At 35.9% G+C, this 21,526-nt stretch overlaps 1 protein-coding gene across 1 annotated transcript; it reads right to left on the bottom strand.

The window, feature by feature from the left end:
* Positions 1 to 1,416: 1,416 nt before the first annotated feature.
* On the bottom strand, positions 1,417 to 21,025 carry LOC146998576 (serine/threonine-protein kinase Pink1, mitochondrial-like). The gene is made up of 2 exons (XM_085810223.1): positions 20,393 to 21,025; positions 1,417 to 1,542 (listed from the first exon to the last, which is right to left on the bottom strand). Exons 1-2 carry the CDS (start codon positions 21,023 to 21,025, stop codon positions 1,417 to 1,419), a joined length of 759 nt encoding a protein of 252 aa, XP_085666349.1.
* Between the last annotated feature and the right edge of the window lie 501 nt (positions 21,026 to 21,526).

The raw sequence follows: 21,526 nt of genomic DNA, 5'->3' as shown, positions 1-21,526 counted from the left end.
TAGAAAGTGGTCATCTAAAAATGATATCAATGATATCAATATTTATATACTTTATGCTCTTGAAAATACTGATAAGTTTTTGAAACAATCGCCTACTGGAGTGATTGTGAAGAGAAGTTTCATTATAAATAATTATAAAATCCTCGAAAAAGATTATTATAAGTTATTAACGAAATAGTTTCCACTATTTCAAATACACTCTTTTGCAAAAACAAAATCAAAGCACCAAGAAGGAAGCGGGTGTTTTTGATGAAATTAAATATGTGTATAGCTCCTATGCAGATAATAAAATGATTAAAAAACCGAGGCCATAGTACCTGTTCACAGCTCATCCCATTGAGTGTTCAAATCAGTAGTTGGTCGTACCGCCCCTGGTGACAATGCATGCTTGAATTCGTCGAGGCAAGGAGTGGTAGAGGTTCCTAACGTCATCCTGCGACACATTCTACCAGGCATTCATCAATTGTCACTCCAGATCTGCGATATTTGTGCTGCCCGAATCTGACGGCCTACCATGTCCCAGACATGTTCGATTGGTGAAAGGTCTGATGACCTTGCTGGTCAAGGAAGAGTATCAACCGCACGGAGTCAGTCCGAGCGGTATGTGGCCTGGCATTATCTTGTTGGAAAATGGCCCCGAGATCTTTTTATTTTAGTACTTTATTTACTTTTGTTTGCTCACTTTATTATATTGTATATCAGTATCCAATTGTTCTGAAACTGTATAATTATGCCATCCACTACTTCGCACACTCGCAAACCCAGTGATGGCACTGAAGGCACTCATTCCCCATCCAAAACACCTCCAACATACTATCGGAAATAGCATCCCATTCAGCAAACTCGCACATGTCAGTGCCTACATCTGCCTCGGACATCTACTCTCGCTGCATGGAGATCGCAAACTCACGTTACAGCCTCAGATATGTAGTACCCTATGCTATCCGGGAAGAGCTAATCTCTCTATTATCAGCGCTGTGTAAACTAGCCAGCAATAAAGCAAATGAAACTCCTGAAATTGCCAAATCCTGCGAACAACAGCCGTGCACCGCTGATGCAACAGCAAACAATTCACAGTGTTGCTCAAATCATCCACAGCCTGAAATTCCAAAGGACGCTACCAAATGTGATAACTATGAAGCACCTAGCATCAAAGAAACCTACGCACAAGTTCTGAGGCAAAAGAAAAAAGAGCCAGTACTTCTCATCTATCCAAAAGACGCCAGAAGTGTGTCAAAGTTGCAAGAAAAACTGCAAGACATCTTCCCGATCGAAAACATCCAAACTCAGATAAAAACGATAGTACCGATAAAGCAAGGTGGACTTGCAATACACTGCACCTCATAGGATGATGTAGCTAAGCTAGACAGTCTCCTGAAACAGACGGAAAAAGCAAGTGATCTAATCCATACCGGGCTACCAAAGATAAGAACCTCTAAGTGCACCATCCACCGACTGCCGCCGAATAAAACAGCTGAAGCAGTAAGCACCGCACTTGCAAAAGCTACGAACAACATCTCCAATTTCAAGCCTCTGTTTAAGCTTAAGGACAAATGCAACACAATCAAATGGATTGTAGAATGTAAAACTGTTTCATTCCATAAATGTATGAACTTACGAACCGTCCACTTTGGCTGGCACACCAGTTCAATAACAGAATTTATAGGTGTTCATAGTTGTTATCACTGTCAAGCGTTTAGCCACCACTCTAAGGATTGCACCTATCATCCATATCTGCGCTTACTGCGGTGGCAAACACCAGGAAAGCGAATGTAAATCTAATAGCCCTAACTGCATAAACTGTGAAATAAACAATAAGCATTTCGGCAACAAATACTCATGTGACCATTCCACTTATGTCAACTACTGCGCATCCTACAAAGAAGAAGTTTTAAGAATCAAAAGCAGAACGCAATACAATGAGTAGTCAACCTCCAAGCAACGCTAATATCATAGAAAACCATCCCACTGCACTCCTCCATCAGTCTAATCGTCAAAATGGAATTAAAGCTCTGCATAACAACCTTCAGCGTTCAAAGATAGCCACCGATAATTTAATAAAATTCATTTCAGAGCAATATCATGACATAATTTTTGTACAAGAGCCATACTACAACCAAGTTCCCCAATAAACTTACCACTAACATGGAACGTCATATCCTGGCAGAACTCAGACACTAGACAGTTCCCGAGAGCAGCCATCATCGTTCTGGACTCCACTCGTTATCAAAGCACACAGAGATGTAGTCACCATATCCATTACCACAGCAGAATCACAAATCTACCTCACTAGCGCCTATGCGTCGCCTATTGAAGACCTCGATAACACCCTGCAAGAAATAAAGATTCTCCACAATAGCAATGTCCTCCCGATCAACGGTGATTTTAACGCACAGAACAGCCTGTAGTGTTATCCACGTACGATCGCAAGAGGAACAGAAATGGAGGACTTTATTAACTCTAACAATTTAATCCTGCACGACGACCCTGAGGACTTACCCACTTTTACCACAATCAATGGAAGAGGATGGCCCGATTTGACTTTCAGTACACACCACCTAACTCACAAAATCCAGAATAGGAAGAGCCCACCAGCGGCCGAGCGGTAAAAGTCGCTGAACACTGGTAGTTCGGTCCGAGGTTCGAATCCCGCGAACGGGCTGGCTGCATGGGTGTTTTCGTGGTTTTCCCCATGTGTAACGTGTATACGAGCCAGTTTCCCTCAGAAAGTCCTCCACGAAGGCATCCCTCCCCTTAGGCAGATAGCCCTAGCGTGCTTTGCCGTAATTAAATACACCAACACCAGAATAGGAAGATCAGCGAAGACGATTCTTTCTCCGACCACAAATACATCACCTTTGAAATTGCCTAGAAAATAGAAAATATACAGACGAGACGCTTTCGAATTAGTAGCAGCACAGAGAAAACTTTTATCATACTATTAAGTTCAAAAGTTCTTTAAATTCTACAAACCATCACCCAGACTAAATACAAAGAAGATGTCAATATATATGCAATACACTTCACACGACTTATTCAAGAGTGCTGTCATGCATCCTTCAAACTAAAGTCAGCCACCAATTAAACAAAAGCTAACTGGTGGACCAAAGAACTGCGTGCAGACCGACAAAAGACCAGAGCGCTAAGACGAAGATTAAAGTCCCACACCAACGACGAAGATCGCACAGCAGCATGGGCCGAATACAATAGGCAAAGGGCAATTGATAAGAAGAAAATCACGGAAACTAAACTAAAATCTTAGACCTCCTTTTGCACCAATAACCAAAATACTCACGAAGCACTCTATAAAATGGCCACCTCAAAGATTTTCAAGCGGATGCAGATACACACCCCAAATAGCATACATACGCACAACAACGCCAACGTTACGACAGAAGCCTTAAATAACATCCTAGACCATGTTTTCCCACATGACAACAGCGAAGAAGACACCCCAGAGCAATGAGAATTAAGAACCTCCATTAGTTCACCAAACATTCCAGATGACAGACAATTTACAAAAAAAGAACTATTACAATTCGTCAAGACAATGCGAAGGCACCTGTCCCAGATATGATTTCAAATCAAGTTTTGAAGATAATCTGTAAAGTCAGCCCAGAAATACTCCTAAATCTGTACAATAAATGCCTGAAATACAACTGCTTCCCGGACTGCTTCAAGCACGGGCAAATCATCCTCTTCTCAAAGAAAAATAGAAAACCAGAGGACCCTCGCTCATACCGACCAATAAATCTACTACCAGCCGTGGGAAAGTTCCTTGAACGACTTCTGGTCAATAGACTAAAATACCATATATATAAAGACAATAGAATAAGTACCAACCAGTATGGATTTAAACCCAAAAGCTCAACCATTCATGCAATAGATATAGCAATCTCTCAAATGCAAGCAAACAAAAGCTATCAAATGCATTCGGCTCTCCTATGTCTTGCCCTTCAAAATGCATTCGATTCTCTCTTTCTCTCTGGTGGCCAGCTGTCAAGCAGGCCCTCAGGGAGATGCAGTGTCCAAGAAACATGTACCTTACGATTACGGACTATCTCAAGAACAGACAAAGCGTAGTAATCTATGACAATACCATAATCGCCAGAAAACAAACTAGAGGATGTCCCCAAGGGTGAGTGAGTGAGTGCACCACTATGATGGCTTCCGACCACGGACATGAACCAAACGGAATTATATATCATCACGGCGGGGAAGACTCCAGAGTAACAAGGTTGAATATTATAAACTAATAACAGTTTTTACATATTGTTAACTGCAAGGCACTAAGCGTTATTCTGGTTATCTGCTTTAAGTTCTGAACTTTTGAAACATTATAATATTATCCACGGTTGTTTCTGCTTAGGCAGTGTCCTGAGATTTTCTTTATTTTATTAAGGGCTATTCTGTTTTTGAGTGTGTTAGTCGTCCACATTGCCCAGGCACAGTCCGCTGGTTTCTTCAAGTGCCAGGTTCTTGTATGTACACAATGGAAGTAATAATGGTCCGTGTCACCTTCCTTTCCGCATTCGCAGAAAGGAGTATCCCTAAGTCTATTAGACGCCAGTACTGTATTTTACTATGTCTGGGAGATTGGAAACATGTACTGTCTGTCTACGAGCACAGCTCGCGCCACAATGGCTGTCGTGTACGACCCACAGTGGCTGGCGCGTGGCGGTCGCTATAGCAACAAGGCTAGTACATTTCAAATAGGGGCGAACCAAGGGTTGCTTTATTGTTGTTTTGTTTTTGACGACTGTTGGCTGAAGGGAAAAGAATTAATATTCGTCTTCAAGACACCCCTACGGGAAATGGGTCAAGGCTCGTTTCTATGGCAACAGACAGCTGCAGACTAACTGGCGAGAGCTTTTCTTATGATAAACAGACTGTACATATTCTTGATATAACACTTTGAGAAATATCTTGAACGATCTCCATCTATGTTTGTTCCCCTCCCCACCCTCGAAAATAAGCATTATTTCAGGTATTTAAAAATTAATTTATGTTCAAAAATGTAATTCTTAAGGATAACTATTGTGAATATTTTTTTATGCTCTCTTATGCTAAATTTTTGGTTTAATGTGATTTTATAAATATCCCCATATACAGGGTGCATATTAAAGTTACTTTAACCCAAAAATTCTTATATACGGAGAGAGCTACAACTATGCACGCGAGATAAAGTAATTATTAAAGCGACTATCTGTCTACGAGAGGAACAGCCCTCTCCACAGCTGGCAGGTGGCAGTTGCTATAACAACAGGGCTAGTATATTTCAAATAGGAGGGAACCAAGGGTTGTTTTATTGTCGTTTTGGTTTTGGAAACTGTTTGCTGCTAAGGGGGAAAGAGTTTAACATTCGTCTTCAAGACACCCCTACGAAAAATGTGTCAAGACTCGTTGCTTTGGTAACAGACAGCTGCAGACTAATTGGCGAGAGCTTTTAATATGATAGACAGACTGTATTTGTTCACTTAGTGACCACTGATATCTACCCATCCGAGACAACGTTTACTGCGTTGCTGAAAGCACAGGAACAGAGCAGCTCAGCATCTGGTGCTGAGTACGGAACAGACGACAGTACATTCAATTTCTCTAATGATTCTGGATGTCTAAACATCTGAAGAAGGCGGAAAACAAGCAATCATTCTTTAGATATCTAGCGGTATGAAACTTCTCAGTTTGGATAAGTACGGTGCTTAATGGCCGCATGCAACTCCACATCTTCCAAAACGATTAACTCACTAGTAACCGCTATTGTATCGACGACTGTATCTTCGCATGATGTTTTCTGGGCTGCTGTCAGATCCTATTCATAGATGACAACGCTACACTTCATGGTAGAGCGGTTGAGGATGAGTTACTGGAAAACATCGTGAATTGGGCTGCTTTGCCGAAAACCTAAGTCCTATGGAATGTGTATACGACGCTGCAGGAAAACATGTTGCTAGCCGCCAGCAACGACTCCGCAGTAGCAATCTGTACCAGAAGCACGATGACTCATAATGAATGTAACGTTGCCGATGACCTCATAATGAAATGTGAATTGGTCGGAAACATCCTTACATCGCACTTAGGATAAGATTATATCCCCTATTCAGAACTGCATTTTTATAACCTACCGCAGCGTCTCTGAAACGTTCTTCAAATGGGGATCACTTTTTATAAATTAGAATGTTCTGCAGACCCCCTTACTCTTGTCCCATTCGATAAAAACATTTCAACACATGATATCACCAGCGTACTTCTATTTTTTAAATAAAATTAATAAAAATTCATTTAATTTTATATTGATATTAAGTAATTACGTTGAAAGCAGAAACTTTATATTTGTTTTTAATAAATCTAGGCAATTAGTGTTTGGATAATCCTTAACTTATCAAACAAAAAATTAAATAAATATTGTTGCGCTATTTCTTCTGACACCAGTTGTTACGTTATTTTCTTCCTACACGTTCGTACGGGGTTCGTAAATTTGGAGTGAATAACGACGACACTTGATGAAGTATCGAAACACAGTTTATTTAGCCAATATTAATCAGGACAGCTCCAAAGTCACTTTTTACTGCTGTCGAAGATCTACTATAAACACGCTGGAACAATCAGCCTTCACACTGTCAGGCAATAACCGTGGAGACAGCTTCCTGCAAAGCACCCGACTCTGCTTCGCCGTTCTCGGAACTCCACGTACTCTCGAGACTCTCCACGCTAGAACTCGCGATGCACTCGACGACACACGAGCACACGAGCTCCAGACTCTTCGGTTCAGTCGTTCCCGGAGCTCAACACGCTCTCTCGATGATGCACTAACCGCGATACATTACGAGACTCTTTCGGTGCACTCGACGACCCACTCGGCACTCCCTGCCCGGCTGTCAACTCGATCGACTCCGCAGGGATTGACTCGCTAGACGAGACACCAACTCGATACTAACTAACTCGCTCTCTAGACGAGGCACCCACACACTAACTGACTGCGGATCAGCATGGTTTATATAGCTTTCGGCTTGGGTTCGAGAACATTCTGGGCTAAACCGGTAAGAATTCGTTCCAGAAGGTTCCGTCATGGTATATCGCCAATTTTGTCACCAAATGTCGCCAAATTGGTAATTTCTCGCCAAATGTGACCCAATTTCTCGCCAAATGTGGCTCAACCCTGTTTTTTATTGCCTTTTATGACAACCCTAAAACTGCTTTGCGGGGAAGCTATCTTACCGCGCCTGGACATTTTGTAACAATATTGTTACCTATATTAATAAGATGGATGATCCTGACAGTTATTGTATACTTATTCTTCGTTTGAATAACCTTTGTATGGATTTTATTTAGGTAAGCCTCTGTTTAGCTGGTAATAACCACCAGAGACAAAGCGCTGTGAATCTCTATAGAATGGGTTTTTCATAGATTGAGTTAACCGGTAATAAATTTCTTAAAATATCAGTCTTAGGAGAAGAAATGATAGACAATTATCACACGTAATTTCCAGACTCTGGCAATTTTAGCTAAATTGTGGTATAGGTAGTTAACTTGATTTTTATTTTTAGCTTCTTTGGAAATCTGAAAGGACTACAAAGGTATGCTTCGAGGATCACAGATTGAGAAACACTGGCATACCGCATATCACAGGGATATTTCTGTTTTTGTCTTGCTATTAATTTCTTGTTTCAGTCTTCTCACTATGAACAATCCTTCTGCCCTGACCGGAACTCACTTTTAAATACAAGTTCTTTTGCATCCTTCGGATGAAAAGTTCATTGCAATCAAAAGATTGCATCCTTTGATTTGATCTTAATTTTAAACACTGCTGTGCGACATTACCCGCTAAACTGCCTCTGGCCTTTAATTTCTGCATACCAGTATATCTTTTGTAAGCCATTTGATCCAGAACCTTTCATGACTGAGAATGCTTACTCTTGTCAGAAAATTTTGTTTTGTAATGTCAATTGCTTTGGTATGAGGGCATGTAATAAAATGATTTTTTAAAATCACTAATATCAAATTTTTATTAAAATATTTCGTAGAGATATCACATTCGATGAAAATATTCATGCAATTTTTATATTCTAGAAATAAAAAAAAATTATTACTGAAATATTATTCAAATGCACAGCTTTTAACTACGGATTTTATTTGTTTAACAATTAAAGCGTAAACTGTTACGAGAAACAGATATGATGTACAATTGCATGTTAAAAACATTATGGAAGCACTTAATATTACAAATTAAAATTTTCACTTCACCATATTCCATATTTTTCTTTCAGCTACGTTAATACCCCTTCTCTCGTTCTTATTTACAAATTAACACTTTTTCCCGCTTTCAGATACAACATCTGATAATTAAATTGTCAATTTTAACGGCATGTGTTCAACCTAATCGTAATATATTCATTTTTATGCAATGAATTGATCACCCAAGGGTTTACGCAGAGTCACATCTACCGCTATACATCTCTTTTCACTAACACTTGTTGCGTAGTTCCATATATATAGCTCCAAATTTTCTGACATGAAATATCGAAATATTTATAGAAATTTCCTAATATGTTATACTAGAAATTTCAAAGCACGAATAGCACAGAAAAGATTTAGTACTAATTTAATGCTTGTTGAAGGTGGGGGGGGGGAGTTTGCAAGATGCGCTTGTATTCGGAATTAAATGAATTTTCATACCTAGTCAATTATATTATTTTAAAGAAATCTGGTACAGATACAGATCGATATACTATACAAAGAAATACCTTACAACATTCATGACATACATGCATTATTGAGAATTAAGATCGGAGTAAGAAGGTCTAAAACAGTGGATGCAAGATCGAACGAAAAAGAGGCTGATAAGGCGTATAGTCCCCTCTAACAATCATAGAGTTCTCAAAATGTGACTTGAAATGAGGCATTTTATGAGTCTTTGTGGCAGTTGGCCGATTCCGGGATTTGAACTCCGGTCGAATTACTAGCGATTTTACGACTGTGTGGGACCCAGATGGTAGTTTGGCTCGGACACCAAGTGGAAATCCGTTATCTCCCTGATGGAAAAGAAATCCAATCAGCTCTGATTTCTTTCTGACTTTTTAAGTTGTCAATAACAGCACATTAGAAGCAACATTTTGGATGGCGAGTCTAATGCTGAGCGAAGGAATTAGTCCTTCAGCTAGTTCTACAATACAAACCTTCTCAAAAGAGTTGGAAATAGCTTGGAATTGAATCAGTTATAAATTAATGGGATGGGAGTTTTACTGTTTCATAAAAAAGAAAGAAAGAAAGTTTAGAAAAGGAAAACTATAAACTTTGTAAATATTTACTGCAGCCGAAATGATCAAGATGTAACGAAGGAATTATTGATTATTAATTTTGGAGATATTTAACTAGATGTTTCACGGATTTAATAAACATTTTGGAACTATGTGCCCTAAAAGAGATTTTCAGAATTCCTTCCTTGTAAAATGCTTGCAAGGAAGTCCTCAAAAATTACTGATCAAATGTCATGTTAACATTTTGTATGTTTTTAGATTTGTTATCAGTACACATTTATACTAGACAAATTCCCCTTACATTTAAAGTATAAAATATGAAGCTTATGTACCAAAGCAATTCTTAATTATGTGTTTAACCCGGGCACAGATCCAAACAAAAACAATACAAACAACTAACTAGGGTGACACCTTAGTTGTTCCCACAAAAATTTACGATTAGTTAGATTAGTTGTTCCTACAAATGTATTTCGCTGTTTCACTTTGAATTATTGAAATGCTTAATTTATGTGGGACGCCTAATTTACTGACAGCATGATGTGCCGAAAATGCTAGAGTCTGGCTTGATTAACCATCCTTTAGGAAGATAGCCCTTGTGTGCTTCGCAGTAATCAACTAAACCAAACCTAACCATGAATGTATTTCAACTTCCACCTTTCATTAAATGCTTAAGCTTACTGTCACGTAAAATAGACAGCAGCGCTAGTAAACAGGATAACTCGTCATTAACTCTTTCAAGGCCTAAACGCTGGAGACGACCTTTTATTCAAACGACCTCGATTGCCCGAAGCGACCGAGATTGCGATCATGTTTTCGTCCCTTCGCCTAAGGTAGGCAATAGCAGGTGGAGTTTCCCTAAATTCCTATCAGTTATTGCAGACAGCTTGTCCTAAAAGGCTAAGGGAAGCTTCTCTGTTTGGAAGTAGAAATGATGTCATTTGAAATCTTTACACCTCTTTGTACGTTGACGGACGGGACGAGTAATGGACAGGAACGGTCGGCGTTTCGGCATTTTAAGCATACAGGTTAGCGAAGGCTTCGGTTTTCTAAGGGTTAAAAAAGCTCTGATTTTAATTTTTCAGAAATTTTTAATGTTTCCTTTTATTGAAAAAAAAAATTGCATTTTATATATGTTAAGGTCTGTCTTTTTACTAAAAGTACGCATTTTAATTTTATTTCATTGATCTCTTCCTTCATTTTATTATCATTTATGTTAAAGTTCCATATAAATCAACACATGTGATACCCACGATGAAAGTTTGAATGACAGGAAACCAAATAATTTCAATTTTCCAAAGCTGAATCTGGAGATTGTCTTATAATACCGTCACACGTGCGTCATATACACTACCAATACTTTTCAGAATATTATTATTCAGTTTCAAATTTACAATAATATTTGTTTAAAAAGGCCCTAAAGCATTTATTGTCATTCGCAGCCGAAAGGAGAGGATTTCAATGGGCAGACGCAGGTTAGTCGTGACTAATAGAAACAAACGGTTGTGGCTCCTTTAGTATCACAGTTGACGTTGACAATTCGCCTTCCGTGCTAGACACCGAGAGCGTAGGAGCACGATAACATATCTCATCTATGATTCGCTCGCTATATAGCGAGTTCCTCGGCGCGCTCGCTTTTAATCTTCGGTGTAACAATACATAAGCTGTAACATACATATCTTGTTTAGTATTTAGATTCGCTATATGGGTAACCGATGTCGTGCATTTAACACGGTTAAGGCACTATCCTCTATTTAGCGCAGTTTTATTACAGAATTATAAGTTAGAATAACTAAGAAAGCTTTATTTAACAAGTAAGATGCTTAGCTCAGATAGAACACAAAGAATATATAAATCAAAGTCAACAGTCTTCACAAATATTTAAATCGAAGTGTTGAAAATAAAGAAATTACAATATACACATTTATAAGTTTTAAGTATCTTCGGGCTTACCTATTAGGGAATATTATCAGGAATATATTCCATTAAAGAAGGTAACACGCTGAAAAGAATGAAGCACAAGTACAATACAAGTACAAAATCTTTTTAAGACTTCTGCATCTAAACATAAATAGAATCCTCTCTCTCAAATATATGTATCGTTTGGCGCTTGTTTGTTTTTCACGTTGCCGAGTTTCATTATTCAAAAGTAACACTAATTTATTCCAACAGTAACACTGTATTAGTATTTCTAGTGTCTATTTTTCTTAACACTACTGCTGCGCGAAATTCTGAAGACATTCCTTCTAAGTTTCAGTTTAAAGCTGTCTACTTCTATACTTTCTTTTCTGTTTTAGTGCACAATAGCAAATTTTTGCAGTAGTAGGACGAAAAAATAAAAATGTCAAAGTATTATAGTTTTTATGAGAATGGGAATTTGATTACTTTTTTAAATGATAAATGACGCAGCTTAATAAGCGATGGTTGCCAAGCTGTTACTAAAAAAAGTTATTTAGAGAGGCCTTTTTTAACTTTTCATTATAAATATGAAACAGATTATTCACCAAATGGAGTGTAAAGACAAAGTAAAATTAATGATCTCGTGGCGCAATTAAGAGCCCTATTTAAATCACTTGTTTCACTATTGCGTCATTGAAAATAAGCCGGAATTTAGCAAAAATAAATAAATAAATAAATCGCTTTAAATCCGTAATTTAGCGGAAAATATATAAATCATTTTAAAGTTAAGCCGTAATTTAGCGAAACAAATTCAAATTTTTTGCAGGTGTGCTTAGAAATACATCTATTTTAAGATGATGGTAAAAATGCTATAGGTTACATTTCAAATTTTTTTTCTAAAAATTATTTAAAAATTTTAAAAAAAATCTGAAAGATTTTAAATTTTACATTACGACCAAAGGGGCTTTTTTTTAACGTTTTGTGACATTTTATTTATTAAATATGTTCTTCGCACTAAAACATAAAATTCAATTCAACAGCAATATCGAAAAATAATTTTAAAATGAGCATATCTTTAGAATTTCCGATACACAGTCTCGCGCGCTGGAGATAATTTTTTTTCCCAATATAGTGTTGCCATGGCTCACCTCGAAATCGTTTGAGTTTCTTAATCAAAAATTCGTTAAAGTGTTACAAAATATGAAATCTGAAATCGATAATAAAACAAATTCCAAATTAGGGCTTACAGATGCCCATATTCGGTAGAGGATTACGTTATTCAAAATTGGATGGCTCCAGGTACTGTTGTTTCTTCACAATGCGAGAAAAATACATACATTTATGCAGATTCTTCATTATGTAATTTCTTTAAATATAATGCAGGGCTCTAATATTTGGTGGCAACAATTTAAAAAGTGTATCGCCGTTTATAGTGACTGCAAAATGCCGAAACGAAATTAATAGTTGGCCCTTTGGACTAAAAATATTGAAGAGGAATTTGCAAGAGAAATTTGTTGCAAAGGTCATATTCATTTTTTTAACGATTTCTGGAGCAAGATGGAAATTAATGTTGCACTTAAAATTCTACAGTTGTCTTCAAGTACTTGCATTTGTAGGATCCAGAAAAGTAGTGAAAATGTAAAGGAATAGTTAATTAAAAATAATGATAGATTTTCTTGCTTTTCCCTTCAATTTGATGGTTTATTTGACTATCGGAAAGGATTTGAGGGCTCTCTGCCTAAAGGGAGGGATGCCTTCTGACTTTCAAAGACTTTCAAATGGGAACTGGCTGGTATACATGTTACACATGAAGGAAAAGACGAAAACGCCCATGCAGCCAGCCCGTTCGTCGGAACTCCAACCACAGGCAATAAGAAATGTTGTGTGTGATTTCTTAGAAAAGAGAGGCTTAGAGTTGTAAATAAATATTCAACTCTTTTAAAACATTCCTCACTAATTTTAAAACTACCACTTTTAAAATTAGTTTCTGTAAAAGCAGTTGGAGCAGAAGTAATGACAGTCCGCATAAATGGATCTATAATTAAAGGCGCAAATGGTAACGAATTCTGAAGTTTATTTAGCTACCATTGCATAACTTACCAACAAGTGTTAACTAGCAAAAGCTTAAACACGAAAGAAACACTGAGCATAACATTCAAAACTGTTAAATCTATTCGAGGAAGCTTCCTGAAACGGCGTCTCTTTTAATTCCAACCTGGTTCCATCAGCGGCCGAACGACTAAAGCCTGCTGAATACTAGTAGTTCATCTCCGCCCTCGAATGAAAGCAAACGGGCTGGCTGCATGGCTGGATTTTTGTGGTTTACTCCATGTGTCAAGTGAATACGAGTCAGTTCCTTTTAGAAAGTCCTCCGTGAAGGCCTCCCTTTCTTAAACAAATTAGCCCTCTTGTGCTTTACCATTATTAAGTAACCAACAAGCTAACTAACCGGTAACAACCTAATGAAAGACAGCCAAAATCATTATTAGATGCTGATGTAAGTTGGCTAATTAGAAGTAAATTTCTGCTACGATTTAGGGGTTTATTAACAGACATAAAAAAAATTTGTCATAGGTAAGATCAATAAAGTGCAAATTTATATCATGAAATTTCCGAAATGTTCAATGATGTAGCTTTTTGTCGCAGATTTTACATCAAAATTAAGTGATCTAAGTTTAGAATTGCAGGGAAAAACAAGATAGCAAATTAAATTATCAGTAGCTTTAATGTATGCAAAAATAATAATAATGATAATACGCTCTTCAATAAAACAATTTGAATCACCTTCCAAATATGTTTGACCAACGACAATAACATATGAATTGTAATAACAAAATTGAAAAAGATGGTTGAAGATTTTACGGTCAGATTTCGTGATTGTCAAAAAGGTCAAAGTTATTGTGCAGTATCTGAACTTTCTGCAGTAAAATTTTCTGACATATTTAAAATTGAAAATATGCGTCAAAAAATTAAATTATGTTTCTACTAACTAATCTAATTCAAAGAGCTAGAGAACTTGAAGAAGATTTTTAGAAATACCTCAGTCTAAAAACGTTTCTGAAATACCATCAATTTTAGCCCCGAATATGTGTATTTTTGTTTCAGTATACTTATGGGAACCGATTTTTTCATATTTAAAGCTTACGAAGAGTAAACATTGCTGCCTATTTACCGTTTCTCATATCGAAGATTCATTAATATTTTTTGGGGCTAATAACCTTTCCAGGTTGTGCGCCATTCCATGGTTGTGTGCCACTAAACCAAACCATGAATATGTTATTTGTCCGAATATACACCAAATTATGAGCATTTGGTAAAAAAAAAAATTAAAAATTAATCTGTATTTTTGTGGATAGTTTACCCTTAATGGTACTGTTCGGTTTCGAGGGCCGTAAAAAAATTGCAGCGAAAATGTACGCGCAAAAGCGCCAAATCCAGCAAACGCGCCCATTTAACAGCGCGCCAAATCTAGCGTATGCGCTGATTTCAGATTGCGTAAGTTTATATAGTTCTATATTTCTTAAGACGCCATTGAAATACTAGTTTAATTTTTAAATTCTCTTTTGATTTTAAATCCTTTTTTGATATCCTATGGATTTAACAATTTGGGAATTGCCCATGACGAAAACTAGGCAATAGAATTTTGGGTAAAGTGCAGAATCATCCACTGCTTGACGCGTTTTTAAGAATTGCACATACTCGGTATCCATGTGCACATCGACCTATTTTCACTTAAAAAAAAAATCCTAGAACTGCACAAAAATGGCACTGCGCCCCCCCCCCTTGACTTTATCTATGTACACATCGACCTATTTTCACTTAAAAAGTAAAAGAAAATTGACAAAAATCCAATTGTTTTTACCCTTGTAAAAAGCGGTAAACAAATAAGTGAGCGATTCTGCATTTTACCGAGAATATTTTCAAAGAAAAGGCATCATTCATTGTAGAAAATTACGTTTGAACAGCCAACGAGATGAAATTATGCTTTAGCGATAAGTCGGTAGCGAAATAGCGATGCAGATCCATTCAGTTATGTTTAGCAATTTTTATATAAATTATAATAATGATTTGAAATAGTTATTTACTCTTATGCTTCCATTCAGTCATGTTTAGCCTTTTTCATATAAATTATAATAATAAAAAAGTATTATATGAAATAAACCTTTCATCTAAATTCATCTATCTTAAATAGTTATTTACTATTATACTTCCTTTCTTGCCGCAATTATTAGGGTTGCCGCAATTATTTTTGGCAGCATTGGCATCAACAATAGTTTGGCGGTTTTTTACGGCCCTCGAAACCGAATAGTACCAAATTAAAATTTGGTTTAATCCCCCATCCCCCACTAGCACTTATTAGTTCGGAAATTTGAATCTGTTAAATATCAAGATTTTTGTGAGTAGATTCGCGACACGTTTTTATAAAAAAAATGTTGTTCATATATATATATATATATACAAAGGTTGGCCACTCTTGTTATATAGTATATCATGACGCCAGATTTCTAAACTGTGTTTCCAAAACTGAAGTTATGAAGCGAGAAATCAGTCAATTAATCAATTAGCTAGTGCTGCCATCTCGTAAAAAATAATAACATTAAAAATATGCAATGTTATGTTATTGTCTTTCCAGGGCAACAACACCAGAGCCAGCGATAGACATTTTGCCGCCCCGTGCAACCTCTGCGGGTCTTATATATTCTGCTCTCTGCGTATTTCTAAAGTCTAAAGGCCCCCTTAAATTCTACTGCCTAATGCATCCATTAAACGCTAAATATTTGACCATTCCTATTTTGCCGCCTGTTAATTCCGCTCCGATGTCACCGGCTCTGGCTCAGGCCTTAAATAAAATCGTTAACGAAACCAAAAAATAGTCAACTTATCTATTAATCAGTGCTGCCATCTGTTGGAAAATAATAACATTAAACATATGAATGGTTTATTGCTGCTGTGTTTCCCCTGCAATAACACCTAAGCCGGCGTTAGACATTTTGACGCCCGGTTCAATGTGTGCGGGGCCTATATTCTGTTCCCTACAAATCTCTAAATTCTAAAAATTGTGCCGCCCCCCAAATTTTACTAACCAGTGCATCAATTAAATTCTAAAAATTTGGCCATTCCTAAATTTTGTTTCTTGTTACTTCTCTAAAATCTAAAAATTTTGCCTTTCTCATGCGGAAGGCATTATTCCTTTAAGCTTTATTTTTGGCTTTCAAAATTTTCACCTTATTTGATGAAACCTGTTGATGATGATAAATTTTAATCTTTTGATGATGTAGATGTACAGGCTTCGTGCCTAAGTACTCCGTAAATTTAACTTCCTTGATTCTTGATAAAAATTTTGCCATCTCTAAATTTTGACGACAGAAGCTACATGGCTGCAGTACTAGCGCTCAATTAAAGAATAGGTTTAATTAATCTTCATGAGGTGCCTAATGTATCAAAATATTAGTTTAAGTAATCTGTTTTCCTAATGTCAGCATTATATTTAAGACCATTAGAGTCTTTCTTTGCCAAAGTGCAATATCTTCATCCAGCATTGCGCTAGAGGATATATCAGATTGAATTACAAGCCCCCCAAAAACTTCGGAATAGTTCATCAATCATCATTCTGTATACAGAAACACAAAAGTTTTCAAATGGAAGGGGGTTTGTAATCGAGTCTGATGCATCCTCCTCTTGATAATTGTTACTTCAGATTTAATTGAATTCCTCTTTTTTATTTATTTTTTCTGTTATTGGTATTGGTATATTTTTCATGTATTTTTAATTTTTAGGTTTTAATTTGACATTTCTTTAATTCTTATTTTGTATATTTACAGGATATTTTGAAATTTAATGTTACGGAATTTAATTTTTTTTTCACTTCTTTGCGTAAAAGGGATTTTAAATTTCTTATTTTTTATATCTATCTCTCTATATATACATATTGTTACGAATTTTGTACATAGACAGATGATTTCAGTGCAGTTTTATGTGAAATTGTTGTACTTTTCCGTGTAATGTAACGCGAAACAAATTTTAAGAGAAAGCTTTGCCGGAAACGTAACAATACAGGGGCAAGTGAATTTAACATTGAGTAAATTGGTATCTCGGTAATTTGGCGAGATATTTGGCAAGCTGACAGAATTTTTGACGAATTATTTTGTCGTCAAATTTAGCGACAAAATTTTCATAATAAAACAAATAAAAATTCTTAAATTATAATCATACGACTTTCTGTTCATTTAGTGAAATATATTATTTAATTTTTTTTAATAGAGTTATTTTGTTGCTACCGCTAAGATTCTTATTCTGGTTAGATCTTTAACTGTCGATCATAATCCCCCCGAGGAAATCGCTAATTAAGCTTAATAAATAAATAAAATAAAAATATTGAAAAAAATCTGAAAGTTTTCAGTACGCCCAATGGGCCTTTTTTTCTTTCTTTCTTTCTTTTTTTTTTTTTTTTTTAATTATTTACAGACACATACACGTTTCGAGAGCATTTGGGTTAACGCTACTTTGGGCTGAAAATATTTAAAAACAGCATATCTTTAGAATTTCCGATAGAAAGTCTTGCACGCTGGGGATAAAAGTGTTTTATTCCTTACAGTGTTGCCACTGTTCGTTTTGAAAAATCGTTGAGTTTGTTAATAAAAAATTCGTTAAAGTTTTACAAAATATAAAATAGACAATAAAACAATTTCCAAATTCCAAATTCGGGCTTCCAGGTGTTTATATTCGGCTGGAGGGCTAAGTTATTCAAAATTTGATGGCTCTAGGTACCGTTGCTTTTTCATAATGAGAAAACCATACATACTTTCATGAAGATTCTTTATGATTTAATTTCTTTAAATAAAATGCAGGGCGATAATGCTTGGCATTATAATTAATTGATGGCAACAATTTGAAAAATGATTCAGACTTTTATAGTGATTCAACGCAAAATCGCGTTTTAAGACTAATAACTAACACCATTTGGGCTAATAATAAACTAAATAAAAATTCGCAAAGAACGTATAACTGCTACAGAAATTACCATTTTTGCTTTATGTTTAAAACAATTATTATTCTTAATTTTAAAATATTACAGCAAATCAAAAGATGTAAAGATAAGATTCTTAAACTTAATATTCAGGCTTCTCACGGATCTCTGTTTCTTGAACTTCAAAGAAGAATGAGATGACTTAATAGTGACTTATGGGCTTCTTGGTTGCTGCGGGAAAACGAAGTTACTTCCTCGTCAGAAGACAAAACATCCGCTTTTTCAAAGAATTTACAGCAAGTGATTACAACATAGGAAATTAGATGATTCGCATACGTCAGCTTTCATTGCAGTTTCATTGGTAGAGTACCAAATAACACAGTTTAAGTGATTTTTTTAAAAACTGTGCAACAGAGAAATAGCTTTTGCTCCAACTTGACTATGATTTAATTAACGCAAAGTCACATTTTTTACATTTATTTGACCAAAGGGTCAATTTTCCCAGAATGGCTACTAATTTCGTTTTGGCATTTTGCGTTGGTTCAGTATAAAAGTATGAATCACTTTTCAAATTGTTGTCCTCAAATATTAGAGCCCTGCCTTATATTTAAAGAAATTAAATAATGAAGAATCTACATAAATGTATGCATGTTTCTCGCACTGTGAAAAACCAACGGTACCTAAAGACATCAAATTTTGAATAATGTAGTGCTCCACTCGAACATAGACACCTAGAAGCCTAAATTTGGAATTTTTTTTATTATCTGTTTCATATTTTGTAAACCTTTAACGAATTTTTGATTAACCAAATCAATGATTTCAAAAGCGTTCCATTAACATCGCCTGCCTCTTCAAGTACGGATATTTTATGCGCCAGGTGTTTTTTTTTTTTTTTTTTTTTTTTTTGTGATACTGCTGTTGAATTGAATTCTATGGTTTAAGTACGAAGAACACGATATTTAATAAATAAAGGTAAAACACAATACATTACAGAAACACCCTGGTGGGCATAGTATAAAATGTAAAATAACTTTCACATTTTTTTTTAATTGATTTATTTTAAGCAGATATTTTTCTTCCTTGTCTGATAAACATCGAAGAAAAGTTTTCAAATAAGTCTATGTATAAATATGTGTTAATTACATACAAACTACTCGCAAAAGGAAAATATTTTTATTAAATCATGTTGAATATTTTGGAAATTTTGTAATTACAGTAACTGAGTCTTCATTATACACATTCATACTGTAAGTTTTATTTCTCTCAGCTGTTTCAAAATATTCTACGATCTATAAATCGACATCAATCACTTTAAAATGTAACTTTTAATATGTACAATATTTACAGATCATTAATCAATCATGGTGGTTCAGTTGACAAACAAATCTATATGCTTTCATAACCGAAATCAAATAGGAACCGAAGTGTTCCTAATCAAATAGTGTGCGAAGCATCTAACATCCATGTATAGAACTGCCGGTGGAGCGTCTATGGAAATTCAGAAGGCACGTCGCGTCGCGTTCACACGCAACGCTAGCGCCATCTATCAATTAATCAAAATAATTTCCACTGTGGTGTAGTGGCCGAAACCGCTATGCAAAACCTGGGTTGTGACATCAGGTTCAAAACAAAACACAGCATAATAAAATTTATTGAATGCTAAAAAAATGGCTACATACAATTCTGAAGAGAAAAACCTATCTATCACCAAAAATCAAATTCTATACATTTTACGTGCGAGAGTAATTCGTGGCTCTTGAGCTTGCGTTTTTAACATTGCCAATAACATTAATTTAATAAAGACTATTTTAACAACTATTGAAAACGTGTTTGTAAGTTAAAAAAAAATAATAATAATTTTCAGCTTATTCTCAAGAGACATCCTTGTCCATATAAATCTTCAGTCTCTTCTTCTTTTATGTAACCTTATCACAGCTCCTCCCCTCATAAAGAAATTTTTCTTGACTATGGAAGGAAAAATTCTAAATACATTTCACTGCTTTCAAAACACAAGTGGTAACCATTTAAGTGATAATAGAGAAGCCAGTTACATTACCCTGCACTTATTTTTAGATAACATAAATGTAAAAATACAACAAAAAGATTTAAATTTTGAATCTACACAAAGTACCTTTAAAGTTTACAAAATGCTAATACTTAAACATTTGATTCTAACCATTTTGAAAATGAAACACACTATGCAAACAAATTTAAATCTACAAAAATATAATTCCAAAACGCTACAAAAATCAATTTTCAAACAACAGTTTACAGAACAAAAAGGATTGGCTCTTCCATATACTTCGTATGCTAAAGTTCCTGCTGTCCTTAGATCTGATCTCGAATAATCAATCACTGAGATAGGACACTCTTCAACATTTACAATTTCTGGTGCCATGAATGCTATATTTCCAGCTTTCTCAGAATCATATGAATTGTAAACCAAATAGAGGCTTTCATGACAACACCCAAAGACAGTTATTGCAAGTCTAGGAGAGGAGGGTGCATACTGGAAATCTAATAAAATATTGTCAGTCTTCAAATCCCGATGAGTAATATCATTTTGAAGCAAGTTTACTAGAGCTTCCAAAAGCTGAGTAAACAGTAGCAATGCTGTGTGACCAGAAACATCTATTCTTTTCAAATATTCTTTTAAATTGCAACTGCATCTCTCCATAACAGGAAATAGAGTGATATGTTTACCACATCCATCACTCAGAAGACGGACAGGAAGGTCTTGTGAATAGTTAGTGAAGGCACCAGGAAACAGAGGTGTTTGATCAGCAAAAGCAAAATACATTTCAAATATATTTGGATGAGGTCCCAATTTTCTTTTCCTGACTTTATGTTTTGTCAGTTCACCCAAAGAAAACTCGTCAATGGCTGGTAATCTCTCCTTATACATTGCACGCCATATAGCATATGCATTTGATTCAGCATCATAATTGAACATCATTTTTGCAGCAAGGTTATTTGGAAGCAATTTCTCAGAAGATAACGTCTTGATAGAAGTGGGCTTTTCGAATATCGAATTCTGCAGATCTTGTGTTCCTTCAGTATGCGATATAATAAATTTTGTATGGTGTTGAACATTATCATGAGCTTCTGTTGCCTGTGCTTCCGAGAATTCTGCTGGCGAAACATCCGCAAGGATAGACCTTTCTTCTAAATTGATGTCTGCTATTTTAATTGCCTCCTCCGTATTACTGGTTAAATTCCTTTCTTCCGAATGCTCATTATTGACGGCCCTTTCATTTTCTATCTCTTTCTTTTCTTCCGATCTGGAATCTAAGTCTTTTGCACTCGCTCTCTCTAAACTCCTGCGCGCATGCGCCTGACTACGAGTCTCCACAGCATTCAAAAGAACCGGTCGTTCCCTAATTTCCTCAATCAACTGTGCAGTTTT

This window comes from Stegodyphus dumicola, chromosome 2, assembly GCF_044657685.1.
Source record: "Stegodyphus dumicola isolate Sdum_Otavi_A_Nest chromosome 2, ASM4465768v1".
Lineage (NCBI taxonomy): Eukaryota > Metazoa > Arthropoda > Arachnida > Araneae > Eresidae > Stegodyphus > Stegodyphus dumicola.
This window is presented reverse-complemented; position numbering and strand designations above follow the sequence as displayed.